The sequence below is a fragment of the Orbicella faveolata genome, unplaced genomic scaffold (assembly GCF_042242905.1).
Source record: "Orbicella faveolata isolate gen_17 unplaced genomic scaffold, um_ofav_v1 contig_35, whole genome shotgun sequence".
NCBI classification, from domain to species: Eukaryota; Metazoa; Cnidaria; class Anthozoa; order Scleractinia; family Merulinidae; genus Orbicella; species Orbicella faveolata.
The window spans coordinates 13,602,193-13,622,294 of NW_028301564.1; the positions used below are offsets into that span (position 1 = coordinate 13,602,193).

General features: G+C 39.8%; 1 protein-coding gene across 2 annotated transcripts; it reads right to left on the reverse strand.

The window, feature by feature from the left end:
• Nucleotides 1-707: 707 nt before the first annotated feature.
• On the reverse strand, nt 708-19,341 carry LOC110051954 (uncharacterized). Of its 2 annotated transcripts, XM_020758068.2 has the most exons (17): nt 18,979-19,341; nt 18,334-18,450; nt 15,803-15,872; nt 14,763-14,811; nt 13,676-13,732; nt 12,856-12,958; nt 12,097-12,163; nt 11,642-11,770; nt 11,176-11,268; nt 10,083-10,205; nt 9,837-9,892; nt 9,303-9,372; nt 8,024-8,422; nt 6,864-6,941; nt 6,627-6,725; nt 6,334-6,496; nt 708-5,968 (listed from the first exon to the last, which is right to left on the reverse strand). In XM_020758068.2, exons 1-17 carry the CDS (start codon nt 19,089-19,091, stop codon nt 1,194-1,196), a joined length of 6,561 nt encoding a protein of 2,186 aa, XP_020613727.2. In that variant the 5' UTR covers nt 19,092-19,341; the 3' UTR covers nt 708-1,193. The 2 variants fall into 2 exon arrangements, with proteins under 2 accessions (XP_020613727.2, XP_020613725.2); XM_020758066.2 differs by lacking the exon at nt 18,979-19,341 and having other exon boundaries at nt 18,334-18,935.
• Between the last annotated feature and the right edge of the window lie 761 nt (nt 19,342-20,102).

Here is a 20,102-nt window from a genome sequence, read left to right on the forward strand (position 1 = left end):
TATCGCGCGATAGTCGACGAGGGCGCCGCCCGAGTCAACTTTTACACATAGAAATCGAGAGCGAATCAATGCTAAGGAGCCTTAGCACTGAGGCCAGTTCTTCACTTAGTTGCAGTTCTAATTGTTTTAGTATAAGCCCACTAGTAGTTTAGAACTTTATCTAAATCCTCCCCACAAGCACTTCGAAAACGCACCGAATGAGCCTCCATTTTGATAACAGACTCACACTGCTAAGCCACTTTCTACTTTGACAATTAGATTATGAGCTCGAGATTTCTATCACGCATAGAAATCGAGAGCAAATAATCCAATTGTTTTAGTATAAATCTACTAGTCGTTCAAAGGTTTAACTAAATCCTCTTCACAAACACTTCGATAAGTAACGCAACGAAGGGGCCTCCATTTTCATACCAAAGGCACACTGCTACGGCACTATCTACTTTAACAATTAGATTATGAGCTCGAGATTGTTATCACGCATAGAAATCGAGAGCGAATAATCTAATTGTTTTAGTATAATAAATCTACTAGTCGTTCAAAACTTTATCTAAATACTCCTGACAGACACCTTGTTAACGAGCGCACACTGCTACGCTACTCAGTCTACAACAGGATAGATAGTGAGCAGGGAAGTCAATCAGAGCACGGCATCCCTGATAGAACGCAAGTAGATTTATACTGATCGTTAATAAAAACTGAAGGCAGGGTTATTTTCTGGAGATTTATTCGCATTTTTGTTCTCTCACCAGATTTTAACCGAATGAATTGAGTCTCCAATAAATACATCACTGACGAACCTGAATAGTTTTTACATTTGATTACCCGTCATGAGCGATTATATATTAACAATTGCTGTTAAATTTGAACATTTCCACATGTTAAATTTGCGAATAAATAGTTCAATCTCAATAAATTAAAAAATGGAAAATTTCAAACGACTTGCGATTTTGACACCTAATGCCAGCTGTATAAAATTCCTAAAAATTTCAATTCCAAAATTTCCTTTCTTCGAAGTCAGTTTTGCTTGGCACCAGAAAAGAGACTTAACAATAAAAGTATTTGGAGAATGTGAAAAAATAATTTAGGATAACAAATAAAACAAAATGACGACATTTGTTCTTGAAAGTCTTGCAAGATAAAAAATCTGATTTAAAAGCTATTGGGTTTAACTTAAATTAATTCCAGTCCAGTAACTAGTAATTCCTCAGCTCTCGTATCAATGAAGCAATTAGCGTAGCCATAGCATTAGTCTTCTTGACTAATACTTCTACATCTGGGTGATTAGGCTGCTGACCAGAAGCGATTCTCACAGCGGAAATGATGTCACGATACTGCTCGAATACGTCCCTTACCATAGTAACTAGAGAACGCCCATTTTGATTGGACTTTTCATTTAGCATTGAGCACGTTTTCCCACAGGACTCGGTCAGTTTTTCCAAAGAATCCAAAGAGGTTTCCACGGCTGATACAACCTGCGGACTACCACGTCTAACGCTCGACGAAATAACTTTGATATCACATGCCAAGAACCTAGCGTTATTTTGAAAAATCAGAGGCCAGTTTTTAACTTCGTTGGACAATTGTGGTTTTGATGCTTCTCCCTTTAAGTACATCTCAAGCCTGTTCTCCAAATCAATCACCTTCGAGAGACCTTCCTCGCAAACGTTTAAACATTTTGCTTTGAGAGATTGGGATTCCCGCGAGGAACTTAAGAAGCCCGTGGCTGTAACATCCTTCAAGTTACAACACTCATCCAAAGGAAAGCTGGAACGTTTTGTCCGACCGTCAAAAAATGTAGCGTCTCGATGAGAGGTCCAAACTACACTTGAAGATCGCTGGTTTATTCCTGGAGGATAGGACGTTAGAGTTAGTGATCTAGACAAAGTGTTACCACCGTGTGGTTTTTCTCGCCTTTCAGAAACGTTGCTACAGGAATCTCCTTGTTTATAATCCAACGATGTTAAAGAGCGCTTGGACTTTAATTCCTTAGCAGAGGATGGAAGATCGGATGTGGCTGATTCAGCGCTTATGTTTTGACTATCATCTTGAAATGTTTCGAGCAGTGGTTCACCCAAGTCAAAATCCTCAGTATCGAACTCGGGAATCAATTTAGGAGGTGACGACTCTGGCAAAGGTGGAGGTGGACTGTCTGGCAGAGGCGGTAAGGTCAATGAATTGTTACAGTTATCCTCTTGCTGGACAACAGGGGAAAGCTGTGAAATTGGGCTCTCTATTAATGGCTGTTGAAGTACACGGCTTGTACCATATCCAGATGCATTTGAGCCTAAGTTGCCATCCGAATCAAGAAGAGATGGATGTGATGCAGGGTGTCTCATCAATGGTGGTCGCAGTTGTCGACTAAAAGACGCTTCGTTACCAGAAAAATGGGGCTTGTTTTTTGCGAAGAGTGTAGATGTTGCGGATGCAGAAGAGTTCACTGTGGGAGCTTGCTCTGAAAATAAGCTGGAGGTATCAGGTGTAAATTTGTGGGTCCTCACTACAGAGGACTCAGCCGAGTTTAGTCTTTGAGACCTCGAGGATGCGTGTGGCGCAGGAACGTAAGGCGATCCGCAGGTAAACGATGAACTTCTCCTGGTGCCATATTTCTCGCCTGGTAAGGTGACCTCCTCCCTGGATGTAATGTCCTCTGTAGTGGTTTGAGAATCCAGGGCAGACATGTCACCGCAAGAGACAAGAGTTGTGACTTGTTCATCTGCACCTAGCAACGTTGGGCGTGAAGACTTGAGTTTTGCAGAGGACTTCTTCTTTAAGAAGCTAGTGTTTTTAGATGACTCTGAATCCCATTTCACGCCCGTATCAGCCGAATCCTGAACTTTGACGTTACTAGATTTAACACTGTCGTACATCCCATCGTCTGTTGTTGCCCGGAAAATACGAGGTTTCGGAGGAAGAGGAGGCTTTTGTTTCAAAGGAAACCTGGAGCGGTTTTCAACAGATATGTTTCCCTGTCCAGAGTTGAATAATGAATTCAGCTCGGTTGTCTTCATTGGGTTTTTGCTCTTGCCTCTGATATTGTCTTTGTTTAGATGGTCGTCTGATATACGCTTCTCTTTTTGAAATCGCTTCCATGTAGTAGGTGAATCATCCACGGCAACTGAGCAATTCTTCAAAGGATTTGGTAAAGAAGACTCTGAAGGAGTCGTGAAAACATTCATTGTTGAACTCTGCTCGACTGAAGCTTGAACTGCATTGCGTGAGTTTCCACTTGAGTCGAAAATGCTGTTTTCTGTGCTTGACGTACCAATTGATTTATTCCCACTGACTCCCTCTCTAGATATAGACGATGCATCGGCCTTGATCTTTTGAGCTTGGATTTTCTTATCTTCAGTAACATTCGAATCGAAGTTTTGTGCTGAAAACAAAACATTGTTCTTTGCAATTTTGTGATCATCAGTCAGCGAGAGAAATCTAATGTCATCGTAATCGTATAATAAATGGTCCAATTCATTGTCATTGACTTCTAATGGTGGTGGAGACACAATCCTGATTCCGGAAACGATTGGTAAAGTATCCGCAGAAGATGGAGGAGGAGGAACAATCAGGTGTTTCAATTCAGCATCTAAATCGTCTTCAATCAACGTTGGAGAGAGTGGAGGCGGAGCAACGACACAAATATCAGCTTCCTGGAGCTCATGTGTAGGACTCGGTGGGGATGGTATGATCCAGTCTGAGGGGGAGAAGTCTCTATCTAGTATCCTTCCTTTATCTTTATCGGAATAGTTTAACGATCTCCACTCTTCGGAGAGAACTTCTGTCTTTTCCAGAAGGGCATCTTTTAACGGGTCGTCAACGAAAAAGCAAGAACTTCCATTTTCATGTCTAGATTCCAACAAAGTTCTTGGTAATTGTTTTTCCGAAATGTCCATCGACATTTCTGCACATTCTTTCTTTTGTGAAGCGTTCTCTTGGTCTAGTAGAGACGTTATTTCAGCTGATGAGAATGCCATGGGTCGATCAACCTTTGAAATTTTGTCATTCGGGTCAGACAGAGTACTGAGAGGAACGTCACATATATCGCTGATACACTTATCCCGTGCTACCATCACATCATGTGGAGAAAACGAATTAGTGTCTTTCTTTTCGTCACAGATTTCTTGAATTCGTCTTTCCTTTTTCCCTATTAAATTGACATAACCGCTATCCTCACTCACTTCCTCGCTTTCAGATGGAAATTCAGCGTTTACTTCATAGGTATATTCGAAGCTCTCTGAAGACGCTGTCGAGAGTTCCTCCGAATCATCAGTAAGAGAACCACCGTCCTGCTTCTCACCGGCAACTACGGTGTCCTTGGAATTACTCTTGTATGCTGTGCTTAACTCTTTGACGTCGACTAAGGCCACCTCTCGATCGGTTTTCGTAGAAACTAAGCCATCTGTATCTTGATCCTCTTCAGCTAGTAAGAGTTCGGCTTGCTTGTTATTCGAATACCTTAACCGCCTACTTGGATGGAAGTACTCTGGAAATGTTGACCACAGTGATTCATCCTCGTCGGACATAGTTGACTCCGTCTCTGTATCACTATTTTCGTCAAACTCCAAACAAACCATGTGGGTGGCTACACTATCTGCAAAATTGTCCAGATCATCAGGATTGCTATCAACGCCAATGCCGTCCCTAACTGAACCCGAGTCACTTGTTAACTCAAACTCGTCAGAATCATAAAAAGCTACTGTCGAGTCACTTCCTTTTCCGTCGGAACGTATTCCATCTAACAAAGCAGGCTTCTCCGCGTCACTTTCAACCTCAGCAAACCCCTCTGGCGTAGCACCATGTTCCAGAACATCTGCCAATTCAATTCCCTGACTGTCAAATTTTCTATCATCCCACCCCAAATCCTCTGGAGAAGGAGTTGTACTTCGGTCTTCGACGGGTTCTGTGTGGGTGAGTGGATCGTGTTGTACAGATAGACCCAAATGGGAAGTCCCATCTGCGTCAAAGACTACTGGCTCTGTATACGCGCTCTCGTCTGTAACGGGAGCGGCTTTCGTGATGCTATTAATGACGAAGTTGTGATTCACGTCTGCTGTCCCAAGAGAGTGGCCATCAGAGGGCAAAGAAACAATTAGATCGTTGTTCTCTACCAGCGTACGTTCTGAATGAGTACTGTGGTCGATTTTAGTTGACAGCTGTAGAGGCTCTGCCACCACAAGCTCAAGAAAATTTTGCTCATCAACAGTGTTGTCCACCTGAGTACTGGTCTCTTCAGAGTTTATCCCCACTGCTGCCGAGCTGTCGCCCTCATGGGTCGTACATGTGCTAAAAGTGCTTGTATCTTCGATATGTTCTTCGTGTTCATCAGCAAGCACAGTACCTGCTTCTTCCTCTTGCCAAATTTCTTCTGCAAGAATTAGCTCTGAAATCAAGTCCTCGTGATTATCGTCTCTGTGCTCAGCTGGTGCTGTTTTTACTGATTTTATGGTCAGGTTTTCCTTCTCAAAGACATGATGTCGCGTACCTGACGCGACTAAGTCCTCGTTTTCAGCATCAATATCGCCGACAAAGGAAGCATCTGACTGCATTTCGTCGTTGTTTTCCGAAGTGTTCTTCAAAAAGGAAGACGCCGTGTCCAGGAGCTCCTGTTCTTTATCCGACATAACAATCTCTAACATATCATCTTGCTGCATTAGGGAAACGCCCGCTTCAAAGTCACACTGTAAATTTTGCGTTGATAAATTTTCGTGATTCGGTGACTCTCGGCGTAGCGTAGTTTCGTCTGTCTGGTTTTGATCAGTTTTCTCCAAGACCATGTTATCATCTTCAGGCTCCTCGGAAATAGCAGTTTCATTAAATCTAGGCGGAGCTCTAGACAAGTCAAGAAATACGTCTTTCTGTGCTGGCTTGGAATTCTCTACTTGTGTTTTCCTCTTTTCATTTGACATTTGAAAGCAGGAAGGGTACGACCACACATCTGGAACTACGCGATGCCTTGAATAAAAGTCTGGCAATGCTGAAACATTTATAAAACCAATATGAGTCTATGTACATCGAAATTATATTTGCTATTCTGCTAACTATGTTGGATTTGTAGTCAATCCAGGCTCTTGGTCTCTGTAAAATGTATCATTTTGATCCCAAATAGATATCTTGGTTACAATGTAAATTAACTGAGGCAAAGCATTATCCTCTTTGCCTCATGGTACATCAGTAAGGTTTGCTTTTGTTTTCGTTCTTGATGACCATGATTACCCTAGTAAAATACGCTTCAGACGTGTTTCGCAAAAATAATGGATTTCCATTCTAGTTTCGAATAATTGGCCGATATTTTTACACAACCGATATCCGGCTAAAAGGATCTGATGTTTCGGTACCCACCATCATTCACAGGGGGATCTCGACGAAAAGCAAATGGCCACTTCTCTTCATTCTCTACTGGCAGAGGTGTGTTGCTTGTGTTGTCAACATACACTTTGTAGTACCCAGTGATCAGTGCTATCATGTCCAGACAGTCCAGGGTGGTACAAATCAATTGTATCTTCTGAAAGTAGAAGAGAATTACTCCGATGCTTCCTTCAATAAAAAGAATGATATTACTCTGCATTTCGCAAATCACATTTTGTAACAGTTTATTTTACAAGAAGGAAAATTCAGTTGTCAAGGAATGTTACCTTGTCCTCCTGTAGCTTTATACGTAGTAACCGTTTGTTGTCCTCGTGAACACGAATCCCAAATCCTGTGATCTCGTGAAACTCAGCCAATTGACACAACTGTAAGTTAACAACGAAAATGTAGTTTGTTTTGTAGATTGTTAAACCTCTTCCATCATGGAAGTTGCAAGATACCATAGTATGCCTGATCGTTTCAGAAAGAAAACGTTGGATAATAAAGTAAAGAGGTCCACTTACAACATTAACCTTTCCTCTGACAACTTGACTCACTCCATACTTTAGGTTAATAAGTACCGTTATATGTTGCTTCTTGGTCTAAGGAAAAACAGAGAGGGTAATCACCAATTACACACTTGCGGGTTTGGCCAGCGACTACGGAAATAACCTTGAATACTTTTTTCCCGACCACTTCCTGACCCGTGGCAACCCTGAAAGTTCTAGCACTTTAAGAACATGGTTTAGAAGGAAAAAGGTGACCATTATGGCATCCGCGAGGAATCGTGTGATAAAAAAAATTTTAATTACGGTCGAACCTCCGGTTTCGACCGCCTCTCGTGAGCGACCATCTCTCCTCAGTGACCAGTTTTCCAAAATACCAAGATTTTCCAGGTCAAATCACTGCATTTGGAACATTTTGTAAGCGACCACCTCTCGTAAGCGACCACTGGACAGATAATAGAGCGGAAATTGGATAATAGAATGTTGTAACATTATTGCATTCCTCGGTAGTACAAGAGACGGAAATTTCTCAATGGGAAGTACCGTATTTTTTCCCGAAATTGACTTTTGACATGAATAAAACGCTAAAAGGGGTAGTATCACGAGAGGTCTTCTAGGTTTTTGTGCAAACTATGGTGGAATTATAAAGGTACACTCACTGATCAACAAAATAACCTTAAAACGACAAAAAAGGCATAAATTCAATCTCTAAGAGATCAGTGATTTTTAGTGATTTTCCTCCAAGTAACATTGTCAAACTTGAAAACGTCGGCCCGACGTTTTCAAGTTTTAGACCACTTCTTTCCTACTCGTCCGTAGCCACAACAGTTGTAAACAGCTTTCGTGACTAGTACGGTACATTTTAGCAAGGTTAGGCCACTACTAGTGGATTTCCAATTAACACCAACACCTTCATTTGGATTTTCAAATAGCACTAAATCTTGGTGAGACTACCCCTTTAAAACATGAGATAGGTCTCCGGAGTTACCATATGCCAATGAGGCAAAATTTTGACCCAATATCGCCTAAGCTCTCATAAGTGACCACCTCCCATAAGCGACCACCTAGGCTTCGCGTTTTGAGTGGTCGCTAACACGAGGCTCGACTGTAGTAAGCGACTCGTACCATCGGCCAGTGAAATGTCAATACATAAATTAATGAAATGAAATATGACAAACCTTTTTGAGACTTGGTCCTTCGTTGTCATTATCAACAAGCTCAGCATCAAAATACCTTCCACCATAAGAAAACATCTCTGCAGAAAGATTTAAATAATGTAATTTACACTGTAAAGAGCTCATGTATTTCTCTCCCGGAGAGGCGAGATTCTCGTTCTGCTTTATCTGTTGATCAAGAATTTTTCGCAGTTCTTTCTCCCTCATGTTGTGCAAGAGATCTGACGTAACGAATTTTGCAAGTCCTCCGAATTCCTTTTCCACTTGTCGTACAGAGATTTTAACTGGTCGTCCAGCGGCTGCCTCTATAGCCTTTTGCTGAATTTGTAAAGCTGCCAGCTTGATAGCCAGGTCGTACTTCAGATCCATTCCATAGAAACCTTCTACTACCCTGTTGGTAACCTAAAGGAAATACAAGGACATTGTTTGACTGAGCTCATTTTAGTTATTTCTTGCGACTATTTACGGGACAACTGCAGACAAAGGAGGACTAAGATATCTTGAAAAGAATGTTCTTCAAACACAAAACGATTAAATTTCAAGTTAAATCCAAAAACTTAAAGGACAATGAAATAGAATATTTCTCAAGTGTTTAAGACGTTCTGGATTCGCAGCTCAGTCGGTAAAATTCAATCCACTTATAGTGATGATCGCGCTTGTAGTCAGGGCCAGCGAGGCCCGACAAGTCAACGATTAGGTACCTACAACTATAGAGTGTTTTCCCTCTCGTGGCCAGCAGCTATGCAAATTTATTGGAACAAAAGAAAGTGTCTACACAAAACAAGAGTTCAATTCTCACAGGATTGGTGTGAGACACCAACATGGCCGCCGTTTCATGCTTTTGGACAACACTATGGCTGCCGTGAAATCATGTGAAAATACTCTATAAATGCATCGGTTAAGTATGATCAGTAACCATCCTTCGTAACAGTTAAATCAAGTGATATAACTTCACCAAAATATGGCTTCCTCGAGTCAACTGTGAATTTTTCGAGATGTAACTTAAATAGGATATGTATCTGGTGAGAAGCAGACGTTTAAAGGAGCTCAGTCACGGTATTTTGGCCATGAACAAAATATCCTTTAAATTGAAGGAAATCTGAAAATACTAATTTACTAGGATAAAACACCAAACAGATGATAACAAACAATCAAGGAACAAGGATGGTTAACGATGGAGAAGATTAACAGGGATTATAAACAACCAACTCGAAAAATTGAGGCTAAATTTTTCAAGATGCGTAAACCATAACGCAGATGAAAGCCAGTTTCAACGCCTTACCTGAGCATAGAGATATTCAAAGGTGTTGCGATCCTGTGAAAGTAGCTCAAAGTGGTCCTTGGGCACAAAACTGGTGAGAATATTAGAAATGGGAATGAGAAACCATAAGAAATGTTTTGATCGCCATAACCACGAGTCTAACACGGCTTACCGTTAGGTATCCCTCATTAGCAACACGCGGTCACTGCTGCTGATTATGTGAATTCTACGGTATCTACTCGATTTACTTCCGTGGTGTAATTTTCCAAAATGGGTACTCTAACTATTCCTGAAGCCCGCTGCAGCATTAATTAAAATCGCACTCCCTAAATAACACTCTCTCCCCATTGTAGTACTAGCAGCATAAAGTGTCACTTTTAAACGGAGCATAACAATGAATAACCTATCTAATCCCCACCCTACCCCAGGCCCCGACTTCTATGCGCCAAATTACTTTGAATTCTTCACTAGAAACCGAACCTCTTACGCTCTCTACATTTCACATAAACATATAAGTACGGTAGTACATAGACACGGAAAACGATTTATACTAACGCGATGTTAAGCTTGCACAAACAATTCACACTGCTACAGTTTCGGTTAGTGTAAATCTGTGGGGGGAAAGCAGCATAGTGTCAGTATGGAAAGATGAATTATGTTATTGTAAAATCCAACTTAGACACCCTAGTCAAGCAGTAATGTTACCTCAAACAGAAAATGTTTACAAGTGCATGATTGCCAAGATAGCACAGTTGCATTATGTCAAGATATACGAGTAACAGTTGAAGGCAAGCAGATTACCTCAGCAATCTTCTCGTTGTTTTGTATGTATGAAATCTGTCCTTTCTTTGGTCCCGTGAGAACCAAACTAAAGTGTTCCATCAACTTCACGTCGAGTTTTGAGCTAAATGAACAGAATATTTCCTGAAGAAAATTAAATGACACTCGTATCAATTTACCGTCCTGTGTAAACATAGTATTCACCCAATGACAAAGTATCAATAAAATGAAGTTGGCGATTCCAGGGTTTGCAAATAGCCAAAAGGGGCCATAACATCACACGATTTCGTCAGCGTAAGAATTTCAAAACACAGGAAGTTCTTTAGGTACATAAAAGGGACAATTCTCAAATCAGTTAATTAAGGCACAAATCCATGTCTTCAAGGCCCCGGCCACACTACGTCAGAGAAATTTGAAAACGGCGTTTTCATTCTGAAAACGCATGAAATGTTTTCCTCCACACTACACTACGCCGGAGGAATTCAAAAACGCAGCAATGACCGGTCATTTTGGAATTGTGTTTGAGAAATAGTTAGTCAGGGAAATCACAAGATCAACGCGATGTCATCGTTTACGAAAAGCTCCGTTTTTGAAAATGTTTCCCTTCCACAATAAAACGCAAAGCCGGCTTTTTCGAATTCCTCCGGTTTGAAGAGCGTTTTCGAAAAGCTCCGTTTTCGTGACGGATTAGTGTGGACAGTAGGCCTAACCGTAGAAAAGATGCTGCGTTTTCAAATTTCTCCGGTGTAAAAACAGTAATGTGAACGTGGCTTAAGGGTGCAGGGCTTTAGAACGGGAATAAAATAAGTCAGCGTTTGAAGTCCATTTTATTTTAAGCCTACAACACTGCAAGTAGTAAAGAGCGGTTTTGATCAAGGCGAGTAGTTCAATACAGCTTAAATGTACGGGAACGCATCGGCGTTCTAGCAATCTGAACCAGACAAGGATACCGTAGCTTATAGAACATTTCAAGTGCTCATTAGTGTGCTTTTAATCGAGGTTTAGTTGTCCAATATAGCTTATAAATACCGGAACGCATGGGCTTTCTAGCAATCTGGGCCAAACAAGAAACCAGAGATTAGAGTTAAACGTTATTTCACCGGGTAGTACGTACCTCAGCAGTTGTGTTGGAATCGTAGCGGAAAGAACGCGTCTGACCATTTTCCAAGAACACTTTCAAGACGTTTGGGATAAGTGGCACTGAAGACTTTTGTCAGACAACAAGGGACAATCAGCCACACAATATATTACAAGACTGTTGTTGCGTTACCGTTGCGTTGCGCTGCGTTGCGTTCGTTTCGATTAGTTTTGTTTCGTTTCGATCGTAGCGATCATATGGCAACCTGAGCCTGAAACTACTTACTTTAGTCGGCTGGTTAATTCCAGCAACTTGTCTAAAGGACACTTACATGTATAAAGGTCAATCGTAAATTTGCACTACAGCTACTAAGCATTGAGAGACAGCATAAATTTCACAATACACAAGCACCACTTCTCATGCTACTTTACTTGAGATCTTATTAAATGAAGTTAATGTTTGACGATTTTCAACACACAACAAATAAATCAATTCAACTTACTCTTCTAACAGGTTCCATTGGACCGATGACCTGCACCAACGCGGGCTCATCTGCGAACCGCACGGAGACTGGGGTTGACCGACGACGCTCTCGAGTGGTTCGACTCATGAGGGATGACTTCCGATTGTGCTACGAAACGAAAACGATCGAAACAAAACAACGTATATGAAAACGTTCCAGGCCGAAGTGGATGTAATACTGCAGGACCAACACCTGGCCTACCCACTTTAAAACGATGGGGAGGGTGGGGGTAAGAAGTCGCAGGGGTTTGGTAGGCGGGAAGGGAAAAGGAGGGAAGCTCGAGTTTCAAAAAAGTGGGAAGCATAAGTAATGGAAAACTCGTTAAGGGAACCGAGAGTAAACTGAACGCACAGAAAGCAGGAATTAACCCATTCCTCATTCTCTGCCAAAATTAAAATAGCTGACTTGGCTTTAAAATTCAAAAATACGCTTACCTGATTTTTCGAATCTTGCACATCTTCACTTGCCACAACTTCCAACTCAATACGACCAACCGTATTCCTATATAAAAATAAATATGGCGTCAGCGTACTGCTCGGTTGTATTTAATTATATTTTCCCTGATCAGAACAAACGCTCTAAGATAAGTTGTTTGTTTGTTTTCATTTGTTTGTATTACGTGCTCTATTTTTGCCATTTATAAATATATTTACAAAAGGCTTCAAATAAAAATGCTGCCATCGGCATACAAAACGATCATAGTTTAGGATAAAAAGTAGTTAAGCAAACTAAATGCGCAAATGAGAAAAAGCAAAGAAAGACAAAAAAGCGAAAAAGAAATCACACACAGGCACACTAAGAGAAGCAAAATATACTTAAACCAAGAAAGATGACTAAGATTAGAGGTGAAGACGGCAAAGCTAGAGGCAGTTTGAATTTCAGTGCTGAGAGAATTAAATAATTTGGGGCCTTGCAAACAGAGTTAGAAAACAGCCTAGGAAAAGCATATGCTCCATTAGGCTCTGTTCGACTGTTGTCTATTTCTACAAACTAGTTTATATGATAAACTACAATGGTCGTTTCTTTTTCCAAGTGAAGCTGCGAAAACGCGTGAGAATTAAATTAAAAGACTTCGCGTTATTTTTCACGGTTCGTAACTATAAAATTATCTTGCCATCGCACGACATGAAATATCAGCTGTAACATGTACAAGGTCGTGCTATTCAAAGTAAATAAGTTAAAAGTAAACGTACTTGATGAGACTAATGACATCAGCTTGTGCTGCATCTCTGACGTCTTGTCCATTCACCTTCAGGATCTGGTCATTGGCGAAGAGCTTCTCGTCGGAAGGTCCGTCTGCAAGAGTTCATGGAGAACCCAGAATCAACAAGGAACATGTTTGTTCAATTTGGATCTTTTCAAGATCAAGTTCAGTTACAGACGTCTATGAATATTTTCGCGCGTACACATCGGTCTTCTCTCACTACAAACTTTTTGCACAAAAGATCCAAAGCAATGATCTTCAGGATATGTTTGCAGCTCTACAAAAAAAGTGAATTAATCTCTCGCAGTGGTTGTACAATGCGCAACAAATCAAATCCAATGACGGACACTAAATGCATCTCTTTATGGAGCTAGCCATCTGTGTGGAAATTTTCAACTCGAAATGAGTGTTTCTTTCGAGCGAAAAAAGGATTAAGCTTCCGAGAAGAGAGGTGTTTACTGCAGCTGCCAAGGTCTCTGTTTAGGTTACGTATCTTCATGCTGAGATGGCAGACTTCAAGACTATGACTGCAACACAAAAGCTATGATCGACTCTAGGACATGTTAATACGGTAACCGTACATTATGCCATGCCATAGAAAATACAGCCAATAAGAACACAGGAAAGCTGTTGTATATTCGACGGTATTACATCCAACCTTCCCATCATGCTCCGCGCGTATGTCGCGTTGATTGTTGGCCATTATATCTTCTGTGGCATGTTATATTAAAAAAGTTATGCCAAGCTCTCTCGTGCATAACTAGTATGTACAGTATAGTGTGCAAAACCCAAATTCAATCAAATCTTACTTGGTATGACAGACCGTATCACAACGGGTTTTTCACTACCAGCGACAAACCCAAATCCTAAAAACAAAGTAAGAAAGAGAAAAGGAAAATTACCAAACAAAGAAAGCCAAATCCAATCCCCCTCCACTTTTACCGATGTACTAATGACATGTTTTGGATCAGTGAATATTGAAGAAGAGGCTCAAAAACTGAAAAAAGAACTTTGCTGGAAAGATGTTTTAAAAATACCTACATTATATTTTTATAAGAAACGATTTGGAAATACATGAAACAAGAAATATACAATGTAAGTGATAGAAACCGACGTTTCGGTGCATCTTGCGCCATTATCAAGGTTACATAATTAAAGATAAAAAGCGGTTTGTGGTGAGGCTAAGTTGAAGCGAATTTGCATAAGAGAGTGCCAAGCTAATTACATGAATACTTTAGCACGAAGAAAATCAGACTGTACATTCAGTGCTGGTTTAAGATCTTGAATACAAAGCATTTCATTAACAAGGCAGTCAAATTTGTTCGTGCATTTCTTGATTACACTGAAGCGTGCTAAGAAATTGGTCCGAATAGCAGTGTTACGCAGTTTTTAAAGATTTTTTTATGCAATTTTTAAAGATTTTTCTTACTGTAATAAATCAAGCCTTAAATTGTTAATTTTAATTAGTTAGTTAATTAGTTACTGACAGTAACTTTTTTATTATTATCATTGTTTAAGATCTACATGTATATTTTTATTGATTCGTTTTTTTCTTTTTTATTCTGAAAGTTTCACAAGTATGGGACCTAACCAGGGCTCTTTTGTAAACCATCCAAATGGTTGTTTTATTTTTTTTTCTTAAGTTTCAGAATGCAGTGCATGAAATTGTTTGAAGTGCATCAACAACTCAAATCTTTTCCATAATTATTTTCTCACCCATTGATGTTGAGAGAGTGGTTATAGCTAGTTTTGAACCCTTGGCAGTTATGCACTTTTCAAATGTTCCCGAGAAACACATTCATTTTTGCTCTGGACTTTACTTCAAAAATTATCGCTTTCAGTTGCTGTCAGCTGGCTATAAAATTACTACTCATTGGTTTGGTATTGTGTACATACCAATTTTTGCATCTCTAACAAGTTCAATCCTCCTGGCCTGTGGTGGGGTCTGGGTTGAAAAGAATAATCAACATGAATTTGGTTAGTCTTCGAGAAACAAACTTAATTCATTCTTTCCACCAGTGAGCACTAAAGGAAGCTGTGCAGACTCCCAATATGACAACATGCAAATAGGCTTAGTATGTACACTTCCTGGTCAGAATGTTTTGATTCATCATCAATTACCAGGCCTGTCCTGCTGCCTAATTTTTTTACATCTTGCTCTGAGGCTGTTGTAAAAATTTGATTCAGATGTAGGCTTGATCTTCACATTTGTAATAAACTTGTTACTTTATGATTGAATTGTATCAACAACAAGCAAGTTCACCCGTAACATCAAGGGCTGATCAAACATACTCAGCTGTACCAGGTGCTATAGGTTACGGCCCTTATTGACAGCCCTCCATCTCTGATTTCCAAAAAGGTCAGCCAACAACCCTGGACAAAGACAGGTTGCAACTACCTGATTTGATTGCGGTCACAACTGGTCGATGTTCTTTGCCACCTCATTAACCTTTGTATGTTATGTTTAGAAGTATAGTTTCTCGACATCTGACTCCTGTTGAGATGGGTTGTCTTACATTTTAAACAACATGACAGGCAAATCATGTCTACTGGAAATCCCTCAGTTTGTTCAAATAACCTTTGAGAGACCCTGGATGTAAACCTCCTTTACACAATCAAAGCTTTTCACCTGGGAGTACAGGGGTTCCAGTAATGGTCAGGCAATGGGCAACTTGACTGGACCTGAGGACAATTTTGTCCGCCTTGTTTGGCCATCTGGTTTTTCTTATAAAGAAGTTCATTTCAAAAAGTTTTGCCCGCCTGTGAAAACCAGTTGCCATCCTGCTGAAAACGTTAATGAAATCCCCGAAGTACATGTAGATTTATTCAGTATACATGTATGTATTCAACGGTACGATACATATTATCAGAATTTTAATGCACTAGTGAGATGAAAAGATAAACAAACAAAAACATCTCTAGGTCAGTTGGCCTACCATGTGAAAATGAGCTGCTTGATCAGCTTCTGACCTTGGATCTTCTCTTGTTGTTGTTCTTGTCAAATGGCTAATAAAACAAAAAAATATATATATTTAATTTTTGTATTATTAATCTGTTTAACAAATGTATACCTAAGATGTCTCAATCAGGCATCAAAAAAACTGCTATTAATATCTCAATAGATCACATGGTCAAATAATTAAAATTAAAGCATTGGTAGAGTTAATAGCACAGATCCCAACCAAAGGTAAACAAGAAGATCTATTAGATCTTATAACCCCACTTTTAAAATTTAACTGTTTGCTTAGCACTACAGTTACAATGCAGTGCTCATTCCAAAGCAGTCCTTGATGATTTTTTTGTTAGTGTAGACATCACATCATTTGATCAACACAAACTCTATTATTGCACCACCAGTTGTAGCCATTGTGAAATCTCCGATGACGTAATGGTCTTAATCTGGAACTTTCTTCGGCATATGTATGGGCATGAACGATATGAACGATATGATAATAGCACTATTAACAACAGCTTTCTTTCTTAAAAGTCATGATTAAATTTAATTGGTGTTTTCCATGAGTAAAGGGCTAGCAATTAGTAGTAACACGAGTCACATAATTCAAGACTTCCATTATCCACGGCTACCTCTAGTACGGTGGTTATTTCCCTACCAATGACATAATCCTTGCACGTTCTGACACGTTCTTTGCTTGGCTTTCAAATATTTAATTTTTCTTCTGATCACCGAACTCGCTGCGATGAAACAGTCAAAGAATTTACTTCATTTGCCTAAAACCACAAGAAATACTCGCAAAATTGCAAATAAATTAATGACCGTCACTTCTGCCAAAATAAACTTGCAAAGTAAACATGATCTTATTTGTCATGTAGCGAAAGTGAAAGCTGCAACGTCAGCGCATTCCATGGCTGATGCAATACCTTTTCTAGCGTATTTATTATTTCCTTGGAATCCTACGCTTAAATAAAACCAAAAGAAAATATATTTTACACACAATAAAGGAAACAATATTTGTAACATTGTCCATGTATTAATTTTTGAACAGCTTTTGATGAATAAACATCACAGGTTGCATGATTTAAAACTTGGCCGAGAGTGAGTTTGGGTCTGGTCACCGACAAAACTAAAAAAAAAAACAATAAATAAACCACAGGTAGAACATGAACCGCGCTCGGTCCATGGCCACGCCATTAATTACTATATTCAGCAGATCTTTCAGTGAAGCATCATATTGTGCCTGCATTTTCACTCTGGTCTGTGTTTAGAAGAGAAGCACTGTCTGAGAGTAGAGACTCTCCACAAAAAAGACAACACAAAGACCAAGGTCAGGACTCCAACCCAGACTGTTCAATCTAGAGTCCAGCACACTTAAACCATTACATGTAGGTCAACACATCTCCCACTAGTGGGAGATCACTTGAATGCATAAAACACGCCAGAAATACAATTCTTTTTGTGATCTGTTAATTAAGCATGCTTGTATATTGATAATCCTAGATTAAGAATCCAGGATTAGAATATCCTGAATTGATAGGACAATATAGGGCAGTTTGAGCAAGGAGAAAAAATTATATAGGCATCTACATGTACATATACTGTGGATAATGTTAAAAATATTATTGCTCAAAACACCCCGAAATACATAAAATATCGCTCATCTGAAGAATACAGCGAGAGAAGACTTATCACATCTACATCTACATTCTTCACTTGCAATATCCTATCAGGACAGTTCCCAAGTAATATAAAAAGAAAACAAGGAAATACCAGTAAATATAAGAAAAGCTAGTAAGGAATTTAAAGCTTTAAAAAAAAAAAACATTTTGTAAGGAAAGCTTGCTGATTTGTATTTGACTTGAAGCGGTTTGCAAGGAACCATAAAAAAAAAAATAATAAGCCTCCATTCATTCATTGTTCTAAATGTATTCAACCTTAACAAGCTGGTGATAAAACCAATCCTTAAACAAATATTGCGATTATTTTCCTAACAGCCTTTCATGATTAGCTGCGCATGATCACCAGACAGTCTGGGTTATACGTGACTGAGCTTTGCTCCACTCAATATACAGTGTACATGTCAATTATACAGTACGGGCACATCATTTATAATTACATTTGATTTAACCGCACGCACGGTTTTCAAGTTGCAGTAATTCGATGTTCTGTATTCTGGATCGAACACAAAACAAATAGAGTTCGCTTGAGTGAACATCTTCCGAGTCTAAGAGTAAATTTACCTCACAGAGTAGTCATAAGTTTGTAAACAGCAACGACCGGTGTTCGTCTGCCTAAATCTCCAAGCTAATATTATTAATACTACTATCGAACGCGCGGCAAAACAATATATATGTCTCGCTTTAAAATGACGTTTCCCTGTATAGATCGCGACAATGTTTACACAACTATATATGCACACATACACCTGTCGTCTCCCTATGTAAAACATGAATCGGCAGTTCAAATTACAGCTTGTGCGTTATAACACCTTTTAAATTTATACATACGTACTTTATGTAGTATTTCTTGCTTTGGTGGTCTAAAGCCGCTTCCCAGCCGTACGGAAGGCCAAGTTTACTGACCCAGAATTCGGGAGGTGGAAACCAATGGCTTGATCGTGTGCGGCGACTGTGGAAATTGAATAAAACTAAAAATAGAGCTGCAGATTGTAAATACACTGAGCGACAATCAACGTAAGCGATTTTAATATTCAGGTGTAGTGGAGAGTTTGTGTTAATAAATACAGGTGCTCCTGTTAAAGCTGTGTTGAAACTTTTCCCATCTACATGTATTTCTGACGAGCGACATGAGGATCGAACCTCAAGCGAAACAATCGAAGTGCACTTCATCTGACTAACTTCCCGCGGAAACCACTCAAAATAGGAAACCTGCTCGTACGGGATTCCTTTTTTAACCGCTCATGCAAATTTTCAACTTGGCCTTAAACGTATTACGATTGATTCTGCGAACGAAGTTTTCATATTAGAATATTTCATTACAAGCCAAAATGTGAATTACCGGGATTCGTAACGATGATGCAAACTTATAATAAATGGGTCTTCCACTCGTCGCTAAGTTGATGTGGAACTTCGCAAGCTCCGCTTCGAAATGGAACGAAAATATTGAACTAAACTCTTATCTGATGCGATCACTTACTTGACAAAATAGATCCTTTGATCTGTTGTCGTGATCGCTTTCCATTCTGGGGACAATTGTGTGCCGCACGGAAGAAGCGATGCTACAACCTTGCAATCATCATTGTTAGCCATTGGAGGAATCAAACCAAACAGCAAATACACCCCTGTCGATACGGCAAGGTGATATCATGACCGCCTAAAACTCACTAGTCAGACAAGCATGTGAGCTTGCAGGAAGGCTAAGCCTTCGAGTAAATCTAGTAGCGTCACTTCGCCGAATTACAGCATGAGTTTTCTCGAACCATCCACCATTGTCACGGAAGAAAAGCACAACTGTTTGACAACTGTTTACAGCCGGTACGGTTCAGTGGTTAGGTGCCGCTGACCAGGTCAACTTGACCTCCGATTGGCTGATTCGGTGTGTTAACAGCTGTACCCTTCAACCCGGCAAGAAATTGTCGTCAAACCTGCCGTTCGTTACTCTTAGTTTTGCATCTAGCAGCCGTTCAGAGATCCTCTAAAAATTTGTGACATTGAGTGAGCATGACCGACAAAGAGCATAGGACGCTTGGAGGCTTGGCGAGTGTACTGCTCCAAATGATGAATGTTCGTTGTTTCCTTACGTCTCGAATCTCAAGCTTTTGATGCGACGTAGACTTTGATTTTAAAATCTGTCATGAAAAGAAAAGTCATGCCTTGCGAAAACTGACTTAGATCAATTGGTATAATCTGGAAAAAGAATAGCACTGTTTTTCTTCCGGATCCGTTGTTTAATTTTTTAGTTTTCAAAAAAAATTCATCAGTAAAATCAATTACCTTGGCCGAGATGCCGGATTCATATTTGCAGTTTCGTCTGCAAAAAGTGGCCTCGCCTCGAAATCAATCTCTAAATAATAGTATCATGTGATACTTCGGTTGTTGATAGAGAAACGAAACGAGAATTTCGAACCAGACAGAGTATCAAGCTCTCTGCCCAAAGGCCATAACTGATCAATGCTTGAATATAAAATTTTGCCTCCTGGCAATCCGCCCACACCGGACTAATGACGGACTTGTATTAAATTTGTTGACGGTCTGTCCTTTTTTCACTAGCTTAACACGCCATACCTCGGTAGAAAGTAATTATAATATAATAAGAACAAA

Coding starts and splice junctions, on each gene's coding strand:
- LOC110051954 (XM_020758066.2), bottom strand. CDS start 18,671: ATGAAGTGCACTTCGATTGTTTCGCTTGAGGTTCGATCCTCATGTCGC. Junction 9,373..9,836: donor TTGTGCAAGCTTAACATCGC/GTTAGTATAAAT, acceptor TATTCTCACCAG/TTTTGTGCCCAAGGACCACT. Junction 6,726..6,863: donor TCAGAGGAAAGGTTAATGTT/GTAAGTGGACCT, acceptor GTTAACTTACAG/TTGTGTCAATTGGCTGAGTT.